At 40.9% G+C, this 24,383-nt stretch overlaps 1 protein-coding gene across 2 annotated transcripts in view; it reads right to left on the bottom strand.

The window, feature by feature from the left end:
- Positions 1-1,184: 1,184 nt before the first annotated feature.
- Positions 1,185-24,383, bottom strand: part of ADCY9 (adenylate cyclase 9) — a 185,169-nt gene continuing 161,970 nt past the window's right edge. For both annotated transcript variants that reach the window (XM_034783827.1, XM_034783826.1), the window contains exons 7-10: positions 19,907-20,066; positions 16,305-16,453; positions 10,281-10,322; positions 1,185-5,092 (exon numbers count right to left, since the gene is read on the bottom strand). In XM_034783827.1, the coding sequence (XP_034639718.1) occupies positions 3,904-5,092; positions 10,281-10,322; positions 16,305-16,453; positions 19,907-20,066 (1,540 nt within the window). In that variant the 3' untranslated portion in view covers positions 1,185-3,903. The remainder of the gene's footprint in view (positions 5,093-10,280; positions 10,323-16,304; positions 16,454-19,906; positions 20,067-24,383) is intronic.

The following is a 24,383-nucleotide window of genomic DNA, read 5'->3' on the forward strand; positions in this document are numbered from 1 at the left end:
GCTCTGTGCGGAGCCGGACACGTGGCTGCGCTCCCCAGCGCAACACACAACCCGGTCCCACCCCACCCAGTGCTGCCGGAGCGGGGCGCTGGGCAGCAGGGGAGGAGGAGCTGCCGAGGCCCGATGCAAACAGCCCAGCAGGCCGGCCGGCTCAGAATGTGGGGGGTGGAGGGGCGGGGAGGAGGAGCTGCTCCGGAGTCCAGCCCGGCAAGCGGCGGGGGAAGGGCTCTGGCTGCCAGAGCCCCATGCAAGCGGCTGAATTTCCTGCAGCCCTCCCAGCCGCGCCTCGCTCTGCATGGGGGGGGGGAATCCTGGACATTTTTAGTGATTTACAAATTCCCCCCTGGACGCTATTTTTAACACAAAAAGCAGGACATGTCCGGGTAAATCCGGACAAATGGTAACCCTAGCAGCCGCCTGCTTTGTCCACTGCTTGCAGGAAGAGCAGCCCGTTGGAGCTAGCTGGTGGGGGCTTGGAACCAGGTTGGACCGGCAGCCCCCTTATCTGCTCCCTGCTCCCTTAAATTCCCTGTGCGGCAGCCACCCAGCAGCCTATCAATTGCTGGCAGTTCAGCTGTCCCTCCCCCCACTGCCATGTGCTGCTCCTGCCCTCTGCCTTGCTGTGCGGGGGGGAGGGGGGAGAGGGGCTAATGTCAGGGTCTCCCCCTTCCCCCTGCTCCTGCACCCCACTTACCCCAACTCCATAGAGCAGGGGGACACAACAGGGCTCAGGATGGAGGGAGCTTTGTGGCAGCAGCTGCTGTCTCAACTTGCTGATCTACTTAAAAAGACAGTATACTTAGAGTGGGGTCAGTGTACTTAAAGAGGTAATGCGCATCTCTTTCTCTTACACACACAGACACGGGGTGTGCGTCTGTCTCTGTCTGCCATGCTGTCTCCCCTCCCTCCATTCGCGCTCCCCTGTAGAGTGTGAGGCTACATTAACAATGTGTTAACCCTTGAGGGCTCAGCCGAGTGTTAGTTCATCATTTAGCAATAAGGCATTCTCTGGGAAATATCCCACCCTCTTCCACCCTCTGACTTCACCACCTCAACCAAGCTTCACAGTCATCATCGCTGTGTACCAGTATTAAAAAACTTATACTGTGTATATATATGTGTGTGTCTGTGTGTGTATATATATATATATATATATATAAAAAAATATATAGTCTTTTGTCTGGTGAAAAAAATTTCCCTGGAATAGAACCCCCCTTATTTACATTAATTCTTATGGGGAAATTGGATTTGCTTAACATTGTTTCGCTTAAAATTGTATTTTTCAGGAACATAACTACAACGTTAAGCGCGGAGTTACTGTACTCTAATGAGATACTACTAAGAGACTAACAATATTCATGTAGTAACAGCCATGAACAACCATGCTGGCTTTATTAATTTTGTAAGCTAAAGGACTATCTTTGTACTGAATTGTGCATTATTGCAATAATTAGAGATAAGGTTTTCTCAGTCCTGGCTCCTGTTCAAAAGAAATATGCTTGGAATCCCTAGATTATGCTGTTCTTTCACTTTTAGTTGCAATGTGTGAACTTCTTACAGGTGCAGGCTTGTTGTGGTGAGTATAACAATCGTACAATCAGAGAAAAGCTGTGGGCATATTTTGATGGATCATGGCTAACATTGAAAGAACTCAACTGCAGAGAAATGCCACTTTTACCACTGGGCATTGTGGAGGCCATCAAATCAGAGAGAGTAAGTGAAAGGAAAAAAGGATTTAGCCACCTCAGGACACATATTCTAATGCTAGAAGGCATGTAAACAACACAGGACATAAGAACATAAGAAGGGGGATGGATCACTTGATGATTGTCTGCTCTGTTCATTCCCTCTGGGGCACCTGGCATTGGCCACTGTTGGAAGGCGGGATACTGCGCTAGATGGACCTTTGGTCTGACCCAGTATGGCCATTCTTAAAGCAGTAGGTGTGACTATTTTCAGCTTTCAGTTTAAAGTCATTTTTTTTGGACTGAAGATGGAAAGAAATAACTACAAAAATATGACTGTGCAGACAAAACAGTATTACATTTCCCCACAATCACCTATTTCCCTTGAAGATGAATTTATTTTGGGCAGAAATATTATAGTCATTTTGTTGGTACAAGAAATATTTGTTTAAATTAGAACCTTGCAATATTTAATATTATCCGAAGTGGGTCATCCGCTTGGTCAAAAACTGAGTGAAAAGGGGTTAAAATTATGGAAGTATGCAAAGGGAGAACTAGTCAGAGTCTTCCCCAGGAATTGAAATTAGAGGAGGTGTTTGAATTTATGGGGGAGGGGGGTTGGAAAACGACTAAATTGGCAACACTGCCACTGTGGGAGGGATGGGGCAATTGGGGGTAAGGGGGAAGCAGGGTGTAGGGAAATCCCTGGGACTAGTGTTGTCTGAGGCCCTGATCCTGCAACTGCCTCTATGCAAACAGACCCCGGCACCTGTGCACAGTCCCACTGACGTCAGTGAGCCTCTCTGTAGGCACAGGGGTCTGCCCACGCAGTCAATTGTAGGCTCAGGCCTGAAATATTGTGCTTCGCAGCTCATGGCAAAGGACCTTCCTATTCCTACTTTAAATGGCACATGGGAAGCATGTCTATGCTGCAAAAGCACAGCATAGGGGCAAAACCTGAAGAACATTGTTCAGCACCATTAATTCAGTACGGAAGGGAAGCTGGGATTTTCAGATTCAATCTGCATTTGGTGGCTTTGGCAGTATCACCAATTTTGACATAAGTATTGCCAAGGTAATGTCCTCACAGTGGTTGGCAGTTTGAAGAGGATGAAGCACTAATGGGCATCTGATTAATTTTAGTGACACCAATTACCACCCCTACGAATCCTAATATCTTCCACAAACACAAATTTTAAAATAATAAATACATAAATAAATAAATGTAACCCCAAAACATTTATTTAACCGCCCCTCTCTTAAATCAGAACAGTTTTAGAGGCATCAGCTTCACTCAAAACCTCACAAATCCCTTGGGGTGGGGGTAAAATGAAAACTGCTTTTTAAACACCTGAGACCTGGATTGTAAAAACTTTAATGGTTACTTGTTTGTTTTTGGAACCCTATCCTGAGAGCTGGTGAAATCTGATCCCTTAATCCATCCCCACATATCAATAACCCATTGGATGTAAGGAAAGCAGTGCATCCTAAGCATACAATGGCACATATCTGATCAAAACACTGTTAAAGGAGGGTGAAACTACAACACCTGTGCTGCCTGCTCCATCTAAACGCTGAGCCACTGTAGAACTCAGCTCATCCTCCTGCCCAACACAAAAGCAAAACTGTATTACTTCATCTCAGCGACATTATTTTGTGGTACATTACTGGCACTTTTTATATCAGTCTCATACGGTAGATACACGCACATCTGTCTGTGTGTTTACATACAGAAGGTCTGATAACAGTAAAATATTACACACACACACACACACACATATATATATATAAAAAAAAACCCAAGGAGTTGCATTAGCCAAAAAAGTGTTTTGTGAGAAACAACAATAAAAATGATATCATGACCGCAGCTTTTCTTTTAAAATTACTAGATACCCAAAGCTATGTTTTTATTTGGGGCCTTTGTACCTAGACAGGGAGTCCAATGGAGTATATCTGAAGGCACTTAATATGCTCCACTCAGCTGAAAGAGGGTTACACAGGGAGTTGGGGAGTTTTGGAAGAGGGCTAAGGGGTATGGAGGGGAGAGATAGATGAAAATGAGCCCTGAATAACTGTGATCCACACAGCATCAGGTGCTAATATGAAAACAAATAACCCAGGTGTTGAGAACGTCTTTCTTCAGAAAAGAAAGCAGCCAATTGTAAATGTCTTTGTGTTTCTATGGACAGAGCACATCATGCAGCTCTCTGTCACTGCATCATACACTCTTAGAGATATTTAACTTTGTCAGTTCATTGACCTCCTCAGTTTCTGCTTCCTCACAATCATTCTTTACAGCTTTGCCAAACCTGCATCTGTCTTCTGCTTTCAATGACTCTTTTTGGAGCTTCTTGTAGGATGGAAGCATATCCTTGGGTTCTAAGTTGTTATCTGAGCCCTGGGATGTCTTGTCAGAATTCTGTACAGAAGGCACCAGATTGGCAATCTCATCGGTAGGAGACCGACCAATGCTGCCGTCCACTTGAACCCGGATGTCTGGAGATATAGATAACTGGTGATGTGGCACAACCCCATTGTCCATGCATTTTGGGTAAAGGTAGGTTTTCATCTGACCTTTCCCCTTCACGTTGACTGTCCCCCTATAATCAAAGTCATATCCCATCTTATTTAGGATACGGTAGCTCTCCTCACTCACCTGTATCCGGCACTCCACGCCAGTAGTGTCCATCCTGCTAGCAATGTTCACGGTATCACCCCAAATGTCATACAATAACTTGGTGGTGCCTATGACCCCAGCAGTGAGAGGGCCATGGTTAAAGCCAACACGAAGTTTAAAATTAAACCACAGCATATTGTTGTTGAAGTCATCCACCACTCGCATCATTTCTTTGGCAAATTCAAAAAGGGTTTGCAAATGTCCATGTGGATGGTTATTGTCCTGACATTGTGCAGTGTTCAATCCAGAGGCAGCCATGTAGGTTGCCCCAATTGTTTTGATTTTCTCAATGCTGCTGTAATGTGGTTGGCTGAGCAACTCATCAAAGTCCCCAATCAATTCATTTAGGACTCGATAGCATTCCTTGCCCCCCTCGTAATTCTCTTCATAGAATTCACTGAAGTTCACAATGCTAGCAAAGATCACTCCACCATTATCATGGTTTTTGGAGTAGCTCTGGGAAACCTTCAACTGCTCCGCCACATGATATGGAATAATATTCCTCAGCAACCAGTCAGCTTGATCCCTCATGCTCTGAATTTTGGTGCGGTGAAGATCAGCCTCTACATCTCCATTGTAGTGGAGGCGGTAACTGACTTCAAATTCCCGATTCAGAAACCAAACCAAAAGGAGCAGGAGAAAGAAAACCAGTATCACTTCCTGGCCAATCCGGTCTGCTGGTTTCTTTATATCATTTAGCACTGAACTGTTGCACGGATTCTTCCTAGAGCTGGGGCAGTACAGGGGAAAAGAAAAATAAAGATGGGCATTTTAAAATACAGATTCATGACTTCTTAATCTCTAAATCTCAATTGTTAAAAATGCCTCACTAAAACCAAACTGTAGTTATAAAATTCTACTTTTATTTGCTATTAAATATGCTGATGCTGTAGAACTCTCTCATGCTAAATTTAACTAGAACTAAATTAAATGGACCCGGTTGAGTTGTTGGCCTAAATACTGCCCATGCTTGACAATTTTAAAGTTCTCTTTGAGGAGTATATTGTCTTTCCATATATATTTATAATATTGCTTCTTAAAATTATTAAATATATATTTTTGTATTTATAGTGACTTCTTGCATCCCTGATTCAGAAATCAAGCCTGGAAATTTTTTTTTAATCACCAATAATAGAACACAAACTGCTGCTTCAGGCCATCTATATCCCTCAACCTGCCCCTTCTCCAAAGACCTGAGAAAAAAGATGAGCCTTGCGAGGTGTCTTGAAGATCAATACATTTAGGACACAGGGAGGAAGAGAACTGCAGAGCTGAGGAACTTTATGGAGAACAATCTGCCACTTTACAATGAAACTGGGGAGGATGGGGCTTATTATGAAGCTTATTATGGGGAGATAGGCAATTTTCTCAACTAGCCACAATATCAATCTTTTAGGGTGTGTACAGATCAAGAGCAATATTCACAAATTCACTGGCAGCCTCTGCAGATAATATGCTTCCTCTGTGAAGCATCCCCGAACAAGCAAGTGGCTGCATTCTGTACAACTGTAATTTTCTGGGTGGTGTCAGGGTGCAGCCCAAATCACTTTGAGAAGACCACTGATCCACACAATGCCAGTGCGTTTTCTGAAACCAGGTCCAAACTCAGACTGACTGGGGATTACCAACAGAGTCGCTTCATCATAAGTTTTTCAGTAAGCTTATCCAGTGCCAGAGATTTAATACAAGTGGGTAGTTGGCAAGTTTATCCAACTCCAGAGATGGTTTCTTGAGCAGAGGCATCATACCAAGTGGCTCCCTGAAAACACTTACCCCCCTGAAAAGGAGTGATGGCAATCTCTACCAAGACTGGTAGAGCACACGATCTGGCTTTTAAGACAGAACTTTACTGCTCTCTTTTCTAACTTGCTGACATGTGAGCATCTGTCAGTTCCTCAACTACTTGGTTGAGCTTGTTTCCAATATGGGTGTCCCTGTATACTCGCCTCACTTTTGTAATGACAACAATTCACTCATGATCTGACACGAGAATTCCCTTTAGATGACTGAATTCATCCACAAGGCAGGGAGCTGTGTGTCTCAAATGAGAGAATACAAGACCTTTCCCAGACCACAGATTTTTTTCATCCCATTGTGACTACAGTGAGAATCAGCTATGCAAAAAAACCACAGAACTAATCTGAAGGAGGAAATTACTGAAGTGATGCCCTCATCTTGAAAATCAAATCTCTGAAAATGTTGCACCTACTATGGTTACAACTAACACCTTTGACCTAGCATAACTATAGCTGCAAGAAGTTAATGGAACAATATTTCTTTTTTTTAGTTTGTTTAGATTGTGTATTTGACAATACAATATGATTGTGTAATTAGCAAGAGTGAAATACAATGACCTTTATAAGCAACAACCGAGAAGCAGAAAATCCCCACCAAAACCAAAGCCTTACAAATTTTTTAAAAGGAGCTTATACAAAAAAATTCAGGGCTGTTTAAAGGGTGTAGTAATAGAAAATGGAATTTTAAAAATTGGTGAATTTAAAAAACTCAAGCTGACTCTTAGTTTAAATAGTTTAAATACTTTCAGGCACAAAAGCCTGAGAAGTTAGTTGGAATTTTCATCTTCTCTGTGTGTTGAATACAGCACCTGTGAAAATTCTTTAGCTGGAGCCAGGAAACTTTCCTTTGGATTGATCACAAAAACTGTGCAACATAATGGCTTTCTCCTTATAGCAGAGGTTCTTGGAAAGACACTTTCCCTAGGAGCTAGTAATCTGGGTTTCAAATTGTATTTTCCTATATATAAAGCAAATGCATAACAACTAGGTCTTTGGAGAGAATACAAGGGCTGAACAATGAGAAAAAGAGAGGAGACCAATAGAGCTGTGCATTGGAATTTTTGATGAATCATGTAGAATCTGAGATATTGTAAATGGGATGCTGCTACACATATAAGATGTTAAGCATCCTGGGGTGATGGACAGAGATGGTGTGAACACTCTATTTTATACCCTGATGCAAGTATAGAAGATAATGGACATAGGAACTCCATTTAGAAAAATTTTTGGAGGGTAAAGGTGGGGGAAGAAAAGTAGGGGTGTGAGTTTTTTCTAAACCACAAGGCAGAGTTGAGTCTCTATCTCAAAAGGCCTATCCATCATTCCATTTGGGAACTATGAACAGTGGAGAAAAAAATATACTATCTGCTTTGAGGCAGGGAGAGTATTGACTCTTACTGGGAGGACATTTGTTTAACAGCATCTTGTTTTGATTACATGGGACACAAAAAGCAATGGTGTGCCTTCTATTGGAAAGCAATGAGGCAAATCTGATGTACTGATTTAGCTGCACACGTGCAAAAAAGCTATGTGTTGACCAAATCTTAGAAGAGCTTATGTGCTGAGACTTCACAGATGGTAGCTGTTTTGATACCACTTTAATAAAGATCTTAATTCTCGGTCAAGCAAAGCAAAAGGGGAAAGGTCTCCCTCCAGGTACACTTGTTACAAATCCACCAGCAGAACACAGAAAAAGTCTGTGTGCTGACAGTTAAGTGAGAATAGAGACAACAATAACTTCTCATAGGGAGGATCTCAGCTTCTTATTGATTCATCAGTCTCCAATCACCTGGAGCGAGGGGAAGCCCTAATTAATACAAAATACTAGAACTCAAACAGAAAACAAAACAAAAAATAAATAAAAAAGCTGAAAATGTAAGTAAGATTGCACAGCAAATCTGTGGCAGAGATGGTAATAGAATTAATTCACAATTCTGTATCTTTACAACAGATCATATCTAAAAACTATGCCAATTTTCAGTGCCACTATTCAATTATGTGTGTCCTCAGTTTGCACTTTTGCAAACTTCCTATTGCGTTTATATAGTTTTCCAACTTTAAATTTAAGATGACAGCCAACCAAGCAACGCCTGCTAAAACTGTCACACCCCTTATAGAGAAAGAGCAAATATGTTCACAAGCATGCATAAGGTGTCTAATACACACACACACACACATATATATATATATACACACACACACACGCGCGACAACACACACTTATATTTTTCAGTAAAGTAATAATCATTTGGAAAAAAATATAACTACAAACTCCTCATGGTAAGAACGTTGATGAGATTGTAGAGCATACAAGTATTTGATGTGACACGTATTTGGGTCACTGTATCAGTCAATATTTACATCTTTAGGTTGGGACTCATTAAGGAAACCAAGTGAGTTAAGTGTCCATCTCCTGTAGAATTCCACTGGGGTTTGGATGCCTAATTTCATTAGGCTCCTTTGAAAATCTCAGCATTATTATCTGTTCCTATCTTTATCTATCAAGTATAAGTGAACTGTTATAATTTCAAAAGTAAAATACTTTCATACTAGGATATTTTCTCTGGCTATTAGCTTTGTTATTTGTAGGACCATTGCAAGTATAAGATTAGTCACTAAAATGAAGTCATGCTTGCCCTTGATTACACAAATCAGAATTATTTTTTAACGATTAACAGCCAGCTAGGTTTTCTAGTGCTCATGAATAGTTATCTGGAAGCCACTGGCAGTTTTGAGCTACAGAAGTGCCTGCCTAATTCCATGAACTAATAAGGAAGACCCAAGCTGAGGAAAATATTATGACATTATTTTTCATTGGTCACAATGCCTTTATATGTTCAGTTTTAAATTTATGTATAGTCTGTTGTAGTAGCTTGGCTTATAGCTTGTCCAAGTTATAATTCCAGTTTAAAAAGAATGGTACATTTAATGACTCTCTCTCTCTCTCTCTCTCTCACACTCACACACACACACACACACACACACACACACAGCTCAAAAATCCCTGCAATATGAGACATAATAAATTAATCCTATACTAGAATTGGAAAGCACAACTACCATCCTCAGACCTCAGAAAAATGCATACATTCTTTGAAATTATGACTGCATTCACGTAGAGAAGAACTGAGCAATGTAATTTTCCTATAATATATACTCCAAGGAAGAACAGTGATCTTCAGAACACACTTCTTCCTGGAGCTACTATTTGATAATATGTTTACATAGTCACTAGTTAAATCAAAGAGAGCGTCATACTTTTAGAAAACCCAAGCCCAGAAGAAATGTTTCCACAATTACTAACTTCAGTGAAAGCAGTTGTTTTATTCAGCAACTTGCGATAAAATCATGGGAGTTGACCACAGTGAAATAGTGACAAGTAAACTGCATCTTTGAAATTTTCAATTTCTAAGGGGTCATTAATAACACAGGCTTTGTTTAAAAACAGGGGGCTATGCTGTCAAATGTGTTGAGTCTGGAGCTACTCTAAATTACAGCAGCTGGCTGTAGTGCCCACGGGACCACTTGCCAATTATGAATTGGCAGACTGCAGCTGTGCTCTACACTGCCTCCAACAAACTCTCTAAACTGAAGTTGGGGACAGTTGGTGTAGGAGCCAGCTAAGGACTCCCCATAGTATGTACTGCTGAGTGGCACAAAGCAGACAGGACAGAGGGAAAGAATCTGGCCCATAATCTGTGTATAGTACTTAGAAAAGAAAAGAAAAGAAAAGAAAAGAAAAAGGGTTACCACTAGAAAAACAAATACTATAATTTATCTGCCACAATAATTCTCGATTTCTTAGAAAATCATATAAATAAGGGAGCATTTCACATATTAGCATCAACTTTGTTGATTTCCTTCTATGCATTTGTAGAGTTAGTTTGCTCTCCTGGGTACTCACATAGCACAGACACAACCTGTTGAATCCCTGTATGCTGCTGTGCACCCAAAGTTTGTTTTTTTACATACATTTGACTGAAAACACATTTTCATACAAACATTTTAAAGCTATACTTTATCTAGTTTACACAACTTTTTGTAAAAGATAATGTTGAAAAAAAGGAATGAAACGAGGTTTTCCATAACATAGTAGAGATGGGCACTGTATGTAAAGCTTACCTAAAGTTCTGTACTGAATCTAGGTGGGAAGTTTCAGTGGAGCTGAAATATAAAGGTATTAAAACATTAGAAAGAAAACAAGACCATTACGCAAAGCAACCTGACAATACTTCAGATTAGTTCAGTTGAACTTTTTTGTTTGTAAGGGACTATGATCAGTAATCTGTTTTGCACCTGAATTCCAGACAAACTTTTCTTGAATGTGACTGAAGGGTATGTCTACACTGCGAAGTTGTCGACAAAACTTTTGTCTTTTACGAGTGCTTAAAAAAGCCCCCCCACAAAAGACAAAAGTTTTGCCAATGCAAGTGGCAGTGTGAACGTGGCTTTGTTGGCAGAAGCGCTCTCCTGCCGACAAAACTAACGTCACTCGCGGGACTGGAAGTATTTTGTCGGCAAAAGTGCTGACAAAATACCGACAAAGAGCATTCACACATGCTGACTTTTAGCGACAAGGCTGTGTCGACACAGCCTTGTCGCTAAAAGCTGTGTGATGTAGACAAGCCCTCAGCAATAACTTTTGCTTGGGAGTGGCAGAAGCATAGAGACGATGATCCAAGTTTCTCCAGCTAAGAGTAACTGGAGGTAATGTAGTCAAGGCAATGGCTGGAAAAAGCCATTTTCAGATCAGTTCCAACCCTCACACTTAGCTGGAGATACATGGAGGAGTGTGTTAAGAACACTGAAAGGCAATTACTTCCCAGTCTCATTGGATCAACTCTGTAAAAAATGGCAAAAGAGGAAAAATAGCCTCTTTATGAAGATGCCATTACAGAAGAACAACTCAGAGAGGCTTTGAATTTTGCATTCCAGGCTCTTCTATCAGCAATTAATATAAAGAACAGCCAGGCACACAGTGCTCAGTTACATGTGCCAAGAACAACTACCACCAGCAAGTTACTGTTTAAAAAATAAATGTGCAAGAATGGGTCTGTCTATAGTGTATGAAGAATTGCCAATACTGTGGCAATAAAGCATGATTAACACCGTAGATATTGCAAGAAAACTAGCTATTACTAAGGTTTTCAAATGAAAACTCTTGGGAGCTGTGATTTAGTCTTCATGTTCTGTTTTTCTGTTGCTTCTAGTCATTGTTTTGCTAGATCTAGGATTGTATAGGGGTGTGTATTACTTTGGATATGAATTTCTCTTTATAAAATAAAGTGACAAAATGTTCTGCAGTTACTGTACTTTGTCCATTAACGGTCACTGCTTTACAAAACACAGGACAAAATATACTATAATTGGACTTGATTGTGCCTTGTACGCATAGGCCTGTGCTGAAGGAAGCTTGGAGACAACCCACCCAACAAACTCCAGAGACATGATGTTTCCTGGACACACACTAACACACCAAGGGAATCTGTCATGGACACCCTCCCCCCACTCCCCGAAGAGGGTGCAGTGTAAGTTGACCGTGTTGGCCGATACGTGGGTGAGGATGTCGCCCCAGCCTTTTGGAATGGCTAGTAACATGAGCCTTGTGCAATCCATGCACTCAGCTGAGATGTAGGGGGAGCAGGAGAAGTTATAACTCTGTAGTGCTTGGATACAATCTGACCAGCTATTTGTACCTAGAATTTTCTCTAGAAGACTAGAAATAATGAATTAGACATAAAATCCAGTTTCTTACCTTTACATTTTTTTCCTGTGGCAAAATGCCACGGGTATAGACAAATGGGATGTGACCTGACACAATCAATCAGCCAAGAAATGCCAATCAGAATGAAACATTTTCCACCCCGGCTAAGAAACTTTTTGCCTTTTGCAGGCCCACTTTCCAGTGCGATGACATCTAGAGTTATGAGCAAATTAGATTATCCTACCATGTCCCTAACACTAACTTCTCAGCCAAAGTCAGGTGGGCCTTAAGCTAGGGGGTCTGTAGGATTGCCACTGTACTACAGAAAAAAGTTAACAGGTAAGAAACTTGATTTTCTCATGGAGAGATTGCCACTGGCAGAGACAGATGGGTTGCAGCACCCCCAGAAGAAACCAATAGTTGGACTAAAGAAAGAACAAGAGTGAGATGAGGTCGAAGGTGAGAGGAGAAGGAACCAGAAATTAGTAACTGGATTGTTTCCATTAAGGCTGTCAGGAAACTAAACACCTGGGTAATGAGGAGGAGTCAAAGGGACAGTACTTGAGGAAGGTGTGTACCAATCCCAGGTAACACCACGGCACAGTTCATCCATGGATATATGCCCTGTTTCTGCTCAGGAATGGGAAACAATTGATCATTCTAATCTAAGGAGAGCACAAGAAGTCTGTCACTGAACAGGTGCACTGCAGAGCCAGATCCATCCAGAGACTGTAAAACTAGAGGATTTTTGTCCGTTATTGGGACCTTGGAACAGGATGACTAGGTAATGGGATTTCTTTCTAGGCTGCACCAGAGTATAAGAAATTCATCTGTGCCTTGTGGTGAAGTCAGAAACTTGGACGAGAGATCTTGTTAATGAGGAAAGCTACAACTCAGGCAAAAAGCTGGGACAGGAGCAAAGAACTATTTTTCCCTCATAAAAAAAAATCAGTTAGGGCAAATTACAGGAAAGGGACACTAACATCCCCACACAATGAACTGAGGTAATGGTTTCTTAAAAAACACTTTCCAGGAGAGGATGTGAAAGGGAATGGAATGAAGTTCAACCACCACACCTGGAGTGACAAAAAGTGATAAATAAGCCGCTGAAATCCAAGAAAATGGCATCAGTTGTGATGATATCCAGGGCAGATCCTGAAGGAGTGTTTGATTGATCCATCCACTAGCTACTGGGACTTGAAGAAGTGTTTCCAGATTCTCCCATGCTACCTGGACGGCTTTCAGTAGAAACTGTTGAAAAGTCCTGTAATAAAAATATATGCAAGGAACCATATTTTAGAACATTATCCACATTCCAATCAGTGATTTGCAGAATGAGAGAAAAAGAAGATGACTGCTTAATGCGGTCTTCATGGTTGACTCCAGTTCTGAGTTCTTTCCAAAGAGGGCAGACTTTTCCTCCCATAGCACTGGTGTCCACTTCTGAGCAAAGGAGGGTCTGTTAAGGAGATTTTCTTTTGTTTACTAGACCCAGATTTAAGAACCTCAGCAGAGAGGTGGAGAATGCCTTAGATGCTTCTTGAGGGGACTTGCTTTGATGAGCATGTTGCCTGGCCATCAGCTTCCTGCACTGTGTGGGCCAGGAAGTCTCTGAAAAGGAGGTAAAATATTGGCCTCCAGTGGGAGGTAGAATGGTCTAGAGCGAGAGGCCACTACCGAGTTACACATTAGGACAAGAGAGCCAAAGTTCATGGTAAGAAGTAGGGCTGTCAAGGGATTAAAAAAATTAATCGCCATTTATCGCACTGTTAATAATAGAATACTATTTATTTAAATATTTGTGGATGTTTTCTACATTTTCAAATATATTGATTTCCATTACAATACAGAATACAAAGTGGACAGTGCTCACTTTATATGTATTTTTATTACCAATATTTGCACTGTAAAAAACAAAAGAAATAGTATTTTTCAATTCACCTAATACAAGAACTGTAATGCAATCTCTTTATCATGACAGTTGAACTTACAAATGTAGAATTATGTACAAAAAAAGCCTGAATTCAAAAATAAAACAATGTAAAATTTTAGAGCCTACAAGTCGACTCAGTCCTACTTCTTGTTCAGTCAATCGCTCAGACAAACAATTTTGTTTACATTTATGGGAGATAATGCTGCCTGCTTCTTGTTTACAATGTCACCTGAAAGTGAGAACAGGCGTTTTCGTGGCACTGTTGTAGTCAGCGTCGCGAGATATTTACATGCCAGATGCGCTAAAGATTCATATGTCCCTTGAGGCTTCAACCACCATTCCAGAGGACATGCGTTCATGCTGATTATGGGTTCTGCTTAGTAACGATCCAAAGCAGTGCGGACCAACACATGTTCATTTTCGTCATCTGAGTCAGATGCCACCAGCAAAAGGTTGATTTTCTTTTTTGGTGGTTTGGGTTCTGTAGTTTCTGCATCAGAGTCTTGCTCTTTTAAGATTTCTGAAAGCATACTCCACACCTTGTCCCTCTCAGATTTTGGAAGGCACTTCAGATTCTTAAATCTTGGGTCAAGTGCTGTAGCTGTCTTACAAATTTCATATTGGTATCTTCTTTGCGTTTTATCAAATTTGCAGTGAAAGTGTTCTTAAAATGAACATGTGCTGGGTCATCATACGAGACAGCTATAACATGAAATATATGGCAGAATGCAGGTAAAACAGAACAGGAGAGATACAATTCTCCCCCAAGAAGTTCAGTCATAAATTTAATTAACGCATTATTTTTTTAACAATCATCATCAGCATGGAAGCATGTCTTCTGGAATGATGGCCGAAGCATGAAGAGGCATATGAATCTTTAGTGTATCTGGCATGTAAATATCTTGCGACACCAGCTACAACAGTGCCATGCAAATGCCTGTTCTCACTTTCAGGTGACATTGTAATTAAGAAGTTGGCAGCAGTATCTCCTGTAAATGTAAACAAACTTGTTTCTCTTAGCGATTGGCTGAACAAGAAGTAGGACTGAGTGGACTTGTAAGCTCTAAAGTTTTACATTGTTTTGTTTTTGAGTGCAGTTATGTACCAAAAAACCCTTCATTTTTAAGTTGCAGTTTCATTATAAAGAGATTGCACTCCAGTACTTTTATGAGGTGAATTGAAAAATACTATTTTTGTATATCATTTTTACAGTGCAAATATTTGTAACAAAAATAATATAAAGTGAGCACTATATACTTTGTATTTTGTGTTGTAATTGAAATTGATATATTTGAAAATGTAGAAAAAATCCCAAAATATTTAATAAAATTCAATTGGTATTCTATTGCTTAACAGTGCGATTAATCATTATTAATTTTTTTGAGTTAATCGTGTGAGTTAACTGTGATTAATTGACAGCCCTAGTAAGAAGCTTTGTAAGCTGCTGAGAATGTACAGTTTTAACAGTGTGGGTGGCTGATCGGAAGGACACTCTCCTAACTAACTGCCTTGCAAGAAACAATCTCCTCATTAGGAGCTGACTGCTCAACATGGGAAATAATCAAAAGCTTGAATTGTATGGGAGACAATATAATCCCATTCTTCAAGTGGTTATACAAGATCCTGGGATTCTGTGATGAGGGAGAAATAGACGGAAGAGGTCATGAAGGGTCCTGCTAAAGATAGGAATCTCCACCACTCCTCAAGGACAAGCTGCAGAGTCAGATACAGGGATCTCTCATCACCCAAAGCCAAAAATAAATCCTTGGACAGAATTCAAGAGGGGATGAGGACAAAAAAAAACAGAGCATGTCTTGGAAGTTTCTTCCAAGATTAGAGCGTTCTAAACAGGAGGGAGGAGGGAAAAGCTGGCTGATAATGGATCACTTGCAAGGGTGGAGTACTTTCAAAGAGATTAAAGGAAAGGGATTCTAGTATTTGAGACTGATCTTCCTAGAAATCATGCAGCTCTCCTCCCAGATGGATCTGTAAGATGGCAATGATGGAGAAATCCAGGTTTGGCTGATCGCACCTCCCACTGGCTGCAGTTCACTGCTCCAGGTCAGTATGTCCCTCGGCCCGTGCAGCTTCCAGCAGCTCCCATTGGCCTGGAGCAGCGGATGTGGCAGGTAAACAAACTGGCCTGGCCTGCCAGGGGCTTTCCCTACACAAGCGGTGTCCCAAGTTTGGGAAACACTGGGCTAGGGCAAGGAAAAAATAAGCCAAGATGGCCGATCAGCCAGAGACATGAGCGGCTTCTTGAAGCAAGGCAGGAAACAAACTGCAAAACCCACCTACAGGGACCAGAGGAAGGGGCAGAACCATGTGCAAGTATGCTTCATTTAAATTGGCACCTCTCTATCTGACCAACAGAGAACAGGACCCAATCCATCTGTCTGTACCACTCTCCACTGGAATGAACATTTCCTGTTTGGGACTGAACTAGTTAATCCTGAAGCAAAATGCAGCTCACGATACCTTGCCTACAGTGATAACATGCAATACTCACCTGTCTGGACATAAAGAGATGTAGAGCAAGATGAGGAGCACCACTCCTACAATAGTGGCCAATGATGATCTCATCCAGGAGCTCAGCTGGCAGAAGTTACAGTACTGGACAATGGTGATGAGAATCGCACAACACATAAACATGGTATACTGCAATGAACAGAAAGAATGACAAGTTAGCCTTTTCTTTTCCATTAGAGCCCCTACACAAATAGTTACCAATTTAAATAAAGGCATTCAATGATCTGAATGGTGAGAACACAATTTCTACTTAAATAAAAATGATCCATACATTAAATAAATAAGTATATTGTCTTTTCAATTAACTCTGATACCTTTGTATGAATTTCAGCAAACAGCACTACAAGTCTAGAAAAGTTCTTGCTTCCAATAAGCAAGAAAGCTTCTACCACAGATAATGTGTCACAATTTTCATTAGCTGGAGTTCTGAGGTGCAGTTTTACTTTTTTATAATTCCATCTTCAGCTCACCTTTGTAAAGTATTCAGTTCCTCCTATTGAGTTTGAGCATTCATAGATACCATCATATACTCAATTATGCTCCTAAGGCTTCTCATTAAATCACACCTGTGTTTTAAATTGGATATCAAATTATACTTTTGGGTTGAAAACATAACATGTGTTGAGTCCCAGAAACTCTGTCAAATTGGCTGGCCCATATAATATATTTTGCAAGATATTATTATTCCACTAAGTGCTGAATTCAACGTGGATAATTATTCCTTTGAGGAACAGAAGTGGGCAGAAGTTTAACATAATGTTAATTGATGCTCTGTGAAATTGGTATTTGTGCCAAGCTGAAGGGGTAGTTCTCCATTTTTCCTTTCTGTTCCAGGTCTCAAATCCAAGAATCTCAGAAAACCTCCCTTTTCATGTCTTTACTAGATAGGTAAATTGAAGTGCAAAGCACATGCTTTCTGAGACATATCTTAATTTCCCCAGAATGCAATATTGCAATAGGCAAATGCTAAAGTCCAGCTTACTAAGTACTAAGTAGGACTGTGTTAAGAAAATCAATGAAGATCCAATGTTAAAATAGAGAACTCCACAAAATTGTACTGCAGGTCTTATTCTCCTTAGCATTAACTATGCTGCTCTTTATGTTTCTGGTGGCCATAATCTTTTCCATTGTGAGTGGAGTGGAACACCATTGCTTTGCTTTACAAGTTGAAAATTTGGAATGCTTTATTATGTTTTCTGGGGCACAACAACAGTTGAACAGAATAGCAAGGCCACATTACAATTAGAAAAACAGTTTATCCACAACAGGCAAACTAGTAAAACTTACATAACTTACTTTCATATTTTTAAAACATGACCACAATTTTTCCATGTTTTAATAACTAAGAAATAGCTAAGCTGAATTTAAAAAAACCTCCACACATAACTTGGTTTAAATTTATTTTTTCCCCCATTTCAGGTCTCGTAAAGTGACAGGGCACTGGTTCTGACTTCAAGTGAAGCCCCATCATGAAGCCAGCCTATAGAGGGTCATTAAGTGTCGTGTTTTACTACGTAAGCATGGCTTTGGAAAGTTTTTTTTTTTAATTATTATTATTATTATTATTTTACATCCGGGGAGGGTATAGAATGCTATTAATAAAAAAACTTTGCAAAACCATGTCATAGTAAAATATGTCACTTACCTGACCCTCTACAGACTGGTTCCCTTTCCCCAGAGCTCCATGATTGTTGCAACATCACCGAGCACAAGGCCAGCTGGAACATCTCTTGGTGAGTGAATCAACAACCCAATAACTCTGGGGGATCTGAAACAGGAAAAAAAAAAGGGTAGTGCATGAACAATTGTGTAATGAATACCATTCTTACTTGCTACTACTTGGGGCATTCAGCACATATGACCTGAAACTGAGAGGGGCTGAGCACCCACAAATTCCATTGTTATAGTTACTGTATTTTAAAAATATGTAGGAGGTGCTCAAGTACTATAGGGAATGGGCCTATGTAAGACAAACAGAAGTCAAAAAGGGTTGAAGGTGCTCAGCACCTTTCAGGTTCAGGTCCTGTGTTGCTTGGTTCTGTCACCCTATATAGGACAGGCTGTTCTCCAGCAGTCAAAAGTGTAATCCCAGGTGTCTTCAGTTCCCCTGCCTGAATTGCAGATTTTGAGTTCCTGAAAAACTCTGTTCAGGTTATTAATTCTGCCAATTCCCCAGGACTATCCACACAAAGTTACCCAGAGTTTCCTACAATTCTTGACAGGGCCTGCCTTCTTACACCATCCTGAAACTCTGCAAGTAGAACCACCCTTTATTTCAGGGTTTCCTTGTCTCAACTTAACTTTGATCATCACTCCCAGACTGTCCACTGCTGGGCAGACCACTTCCACTGCCTGTCTCACCAATCTTCCTGTAGTCCCACAAAACTGACTGGGGTGTGACTCAGTTTACCAGTCCCTGCAGTTTCTTCTATATTCCTTTCCAGTCCCCCAACCTTGAGGACTGTTGCCGCCTGTTGCTGCTCCCTGAACATAGCCAGATGCCTCTGCATAATTCAGGAAGAATGGTTGGTACCATCTGATCTTCTAGTCTCTGGAATACCAGTTCCACAGTTCCACTCAGTTCCAGGGGTACTAATCTGCTCTCATACGACTCCAAACACCAAATGTGTGATCTTCCAATCTATACACAGTCTGCTGTGCCTCACTCCCTAACACAGTCTAGAACTGGCACAGTTCTCCACTTTCCCAGGGTTTCAGGCAGGCCATTGTCCCTCAGCGTCTCCCCGATTGTCCCTTAGGCTCATCTCCAGAGCAGACTGTCTGCTTCTCTTTCCTCCAGCCTTCTTAGCCTTCTAACAGGCCCCTGCCCAGAGAGAGGGAATTCATTATATTCTCTTTCCTACCTCTCCTCCTCTCCAACTAACCTTCTATCTCCTCTTTTAAATCCAATCCCTTCCCAGGTGCAAACAGTGAGACTACCAACCCTCTCAGATGCGTTTAACTCTTTTGGTACTGTTGTGGGTGTCACACCCTGTTACAGGCCCACAGTTCTACAATTGGTTCAATGAGGAAAACATTCACCTTTAAATTAAAGAAAATATAGCTTTAATATGCTGGAAACTTCACCAAATTACATAGAGAAAAAGAGCTACAGGGCCATTTAGAAGAGGACTAATAGTTTTTGTGTCGCTGAGAATATTCCACCTATTTTGACAGTGTGCAAACACAGCATTGCTGTTGATATGACAGACAGACACAATCCACTGCTAATACCATTACTGCTGCTGAACTTCAGCAATTAGCCATGCAAGTCCTTAGGGATATTCAGCATCTCATTGGATAAGGAGGAATTCCCGCTTAGAAATTATCCTTTAATATAGTGAAAAATTCCTAAGATGTGTTCAAATGTATTTACATTAAATTCTGCCTAAAGGTAATGCTTGTAAAAAAAACTGATTCATTCTACTAGCAATACCATCTTACAGAATCAGTCCTATCCTCTTGAGAGATATAGATCACATGGATGAAGGGAATGGGGAAGGGGAGAAGACAAGGAGAGAGGCAATCTACTCCATTAAATCTAAAAGAAAGTTAGACAGGATACATTGTCCTATAACTTACATGTATGTTGGTTTCAAAGTCAGAGGTGAAATGTGAAAAAACTGCAAGAGCCGGGAGGGAAACTAGGATTGCACCGATGAAATGTCGAGGCAGCCAGCCAGCAATCACCTCCAGCAGGCGCTTAGTACAAATCATCACCTCCTCCAGAAAGAATGCCATTCTGGAACAAATGAAAGCACAAACCAAGATTTTTTTCCCTCAGTGCATCACTTAATGTGATTTACCTATAATAATATGGTCACTCCAATTGCTATAGTTAATGCTGCATAACTAATCAGAGCATAATTCCATGCTATCACTTGCTTATAACTTCCTGAAACAATCAGTGTTCAGTAAAAGATGAAAGATGAACCATTTTTTTAAAAAAAGCTTGAAGAAAATCTCTTCTAGCACTTGGAAGATATGAGAGTGTGGGAAAAAAAACACGTTTTTCCCTGTTTACAAAAAAAATTGGGCTGTTTTTTGAAGTAAATGCTTCTGTAACTCAAAAAAGTTGTTTAAAATAACATTAAAAACATTGGAAAAGTGGGAGTGTACATGAACAGTTAACAACTTTGTTAATCAGTTAGCTTCAGACTTAAAGAGTTTGGGTAGATGCTTTTCTACCATTTTAAAGTCTTCTGAACTAGCTCTCCCAATGCCAGACAGCTTGACAGAAGCTGCCCTCTGAAATCAACAGAAGTTCTCCTAAGGTATCAGGCTCAGTATCTTCTTAATAACAAGGAATGGGAGGAGAGTGTGGGCTCATGACTGACTGGATCAGCAAGACCTCAGTGCACAAAAAGAAGTCATGCTGAGCACTTTGGGAGGCCAGCTGGCAGCTCACATGCTCCTCCAGCAGTCCATTTGTACTTGTTATAGCAAACACCAGCGTAGCTGGCACTGCACAAAACACTCTTTGGGAAGAAACAGTCCTTGCCTCAATTGCTTACAAACTAAAGACCCAATCCTCTCAAGTGCTGAGTGAACCATATGGGAAAGCGGAATGCAGTCTAGGGCAGGGGTTCTCAACCTTTTTCTTTCTGAGGCCCCGCTGCAACATGCTATAAAAACTCCATGGACCATCTGTGCCACAATAACTGGTTTTCTGCATATAAAAGCCAGCGCTGGTGTGAGGGGGTAGCAAGCAGGGCATTTGCCTGGGGTCCCATGCCACAGGGACCCCCACAAAGCTACACTGCTCAGGCTTTGGCTTCAGCCCCAGATGGCAGGGCTCAGGGCCCTGGGCCCCAGTGAGTATAATGCTGGCCCTGCTTGGCAGCTCCCCAGAATCCTGTTTGCGGTCCCCCAGGGGGCCCCGGACTCCTGGTTGAGAACCACTGGTCAAGGGAAAAGTGAAATTTATCCCCATGTAGCACGAGACTCCTGTTACTGAAGAATTCAATTGAAAAAGAAAATCCAAGATAGTTACGGGGGTGGGGGAGAAATGTAGCTAACATGGGAGCTAAAGTTGCACAAAACTATAAATTATTTAAGGAAACAAACCTAAAGAAACATAACTTTAAAAAACCACAAATATTATCTAGTCTGGAAAATCACAGTTGATATTCAGTTTAAAATTAAAAAGAAAATGAGAAAGTAACATAATGAAGTTAAGGTCATCCAAATTACCTAACATTTGGACCTGTATCACGTTGCCCACAGAGCAAATGAAAATAAGAAGACAGTCCTTTCCACACAATACACAACTTCACAGGATCAGTGATTCTGAAAACTGAAGTGATCTAACTGGACTACCTCATTCTTGCTGATACACTAATTGTACATTACTAAAGCATTCAAATCAAAGTGTGTCTGTCTTTATATTGCTACATCAAACTACTCCTCCATTCTTTAAGACCATGCTCAGTTACTGGAGAGATAGAGACAGACTTTTACAGCTTATCACCAAGAGAGACCATATTTGGGACAATGGCTTGGGAAAATGTCCCAAAAGTATATCGGATTTTAACTGTTACGAAGTTTCATGCCGTGAGACTAAGCATAGACTCATAGTTACCATATCTGGGACTATTCATATTTTAGAGCCTGAACAAAAATTAGGTAACCAAATCACTGGGGCAGAGGTTCACATTTAAGTATCACAGAAGTATATATAGAGTATCAAAGCCACATATTCTTGAATTCCTTGACTCTACTGGCAAACGGTACAAATAAAATAGATCTAGGATCCACTGAAACAAGATGAATAGTCCTTTTCAAAACTTTCTTTATAAATATGTTTTCATCCTAAATACCAGATGTGATGGACATGCAGAGTGGGAGGCTGGCAGAGAACAAAGGCAGAGCTAAAGTTCTTTGTGGGACTCTAACACTGTGTTTCCATACTTTCTAGGAGGTTTTGTTTGTTTGTCAGTTGTAACTTGAATTTTGAATTTCTGGAGTAAACTTTTGTGGTTCTTGTGAGAAAACTACAATAGCCTTTTAAGGTGTTGAGGTTTTCTTTTTTTTTTTTTTTTTTACTTCAGCTTAATAAAGCTTTTGTTCATCTGGGAATGCATACAGAACTACAGAGAGAGTGAGTTATGGGTAGCAAAAGGATGAGGAGGGAGACATTTGTAATATTCCAATGCCTCACAGGAGGGAGCTAATAGGCTTTTTAAACTCCAGTGGAAATTGGATTTTCCAGTTTAGATTAACAGTTTTTTATCTAAGAAAAAAATAACCACAAAATCTTACTTTATATAAAGTAAAGAAAAATACTTTCCAACAGAGACTGACAATAGAAAAAATTTCCAAGGCAAAATAAAACAAAATACTCAAGTTATATATAGCATTAGCTCAGCTTTGCTCCCCTAGAGTTAATGGTAAACTTCCAATGATTTCAATGGAAGCAGGTTTAGGCTAATGCTGAGTACTTTTGAAAATCCCACCCTAAACTGACCTCTCTGAAAGTATCAGGGGGTAGCCGTGTTAGTCTGTATCTACAAAAACAACAAAGAGTCTGGTGGCACCTTAAAGACTAACAGATTTATTTGGGCATAAGCTTTCGTGAGTAAAAACCTCACTTCTTCGGATGCATAGAGTGAAAGCTACAGATGCAGGCATTATATACTGACACATGGAGAGCAGGGAGTTACTTCACAAGTGGAGAACCAGTGTTGACAAGGCCAATTCAATCAGGGTGGATGTAGTCCACTCCCAATAATAGATGAGGAGGTGTCAATTCCAGGAGAGGAAAAGCTGCTTCTATAGTGAGCCAGCCACTCCCAATCCCTATTCAAGCCCAGATTAATGGTGTTGAATTTGCAAATGAATTTTAGTTCTGCTGTTTCTCTTTGAAGTCTGTTTCTGAAGTTTTTTTGTTCAATGACAGTGACTTTTAAATCTGTGATAGAATGACCAGGGAGATTGAAGTGTTCACTTACTGGCTTGTGTATGTTACCATTCCTGATGTCCGATTTGTGTCCATTTATTCTTTTGCGGAGGGACTGTCCGGTTTGGCCAATGTACATGGCAGAGGGGCATTGCCGGCACATGATGGCATATATGACATTAGTGGATGTGCAGGTGAATGAGCCCCTGATGGTGTGGCTGATGTGGTTGGGTCCTCTGATGCTGTTGCCAGAGTAGATATGGGGACAGAGTAGGCAACGAGGTTTGCTACAGGGATAGGTTCCTGGGTTGGTGTTTCTGTGGTGTGGTGTGTAGTTGCTGTTGAGTATTTGCTTCAGGTTGGGGGGTTGTCTGTAAGCGAGGACTGGCCTGCCTCCCAACCTCTCCAGCGCATTATCCACGATCTACAACCTATCCTGGAAAATGATCCCTCACTCTCACAGACCTTGGGAGGCAGGTCCTTGGGAAAACAGTTTTACTTTGTGTATTTGTGTATTTTCAGCAGTTGCGGTACTCTCACCCTTACTTCTGTGCTGCCTCCAGAGCTGGGCGGCTGGAGACAATATCGTACCAGGCCACCCTTACTGTTGCCTTCAAAGCGGGGTGGCCAGAGAGTGGTGGCTGCAGACTTAGGGCCCAGCTCTCCCTTCAGAGATGGGCTCCCGGCCAGCATCTGCTGTTCTCCAGCTGCCCAGCTCTGAAGTCACCATCAGCAACAGCACAGAAGTAAGGGTAGCAGTACCACAAGTCCCTCTACAATAACCTTGCGACCCCCCACAGATCCTTTTTGGGTCAGGACTCCTACAATTACAATACTGTGAAATTTCAGATTTAAATAGCTGAAACGATGAAATTCACAATTTAAAAAATCCTATGACCATGAAATTGACCAAAATGGACCATGAATTTGGTAGGGCCCTATCTATAATATCACCTCCTCAGTCGTGTCTTTTAAAAATCTCTCCTCATGTGGAAGCTGTTCAATACCCTAATAATTTTTGTTGCTCTTCTCTGTACTTTTCCCAATTTTAAAGTGTCTTTTTTGAGATGGGGTGACTGGAACTGCATGCAGTATTCCAGGTGTGGGTATACTATGGATATATATATAGTGGAATTATGATATATTCTGTCTTCTTATCTA

The sequence above is a fragment of the Trachemys scripta genome, chromosome 10 (assembly GCF_013100865.1).
Source record: "Trachemys scripta elegans isolate TJP31775 chromosome 10, CAS_Tse_1.0, whole genome shotgun sequence".
NCBI lineage: Eukaryota > Metazoa > Chordata > Testudines > Emydidae > Trachemys > Trachemys scripta.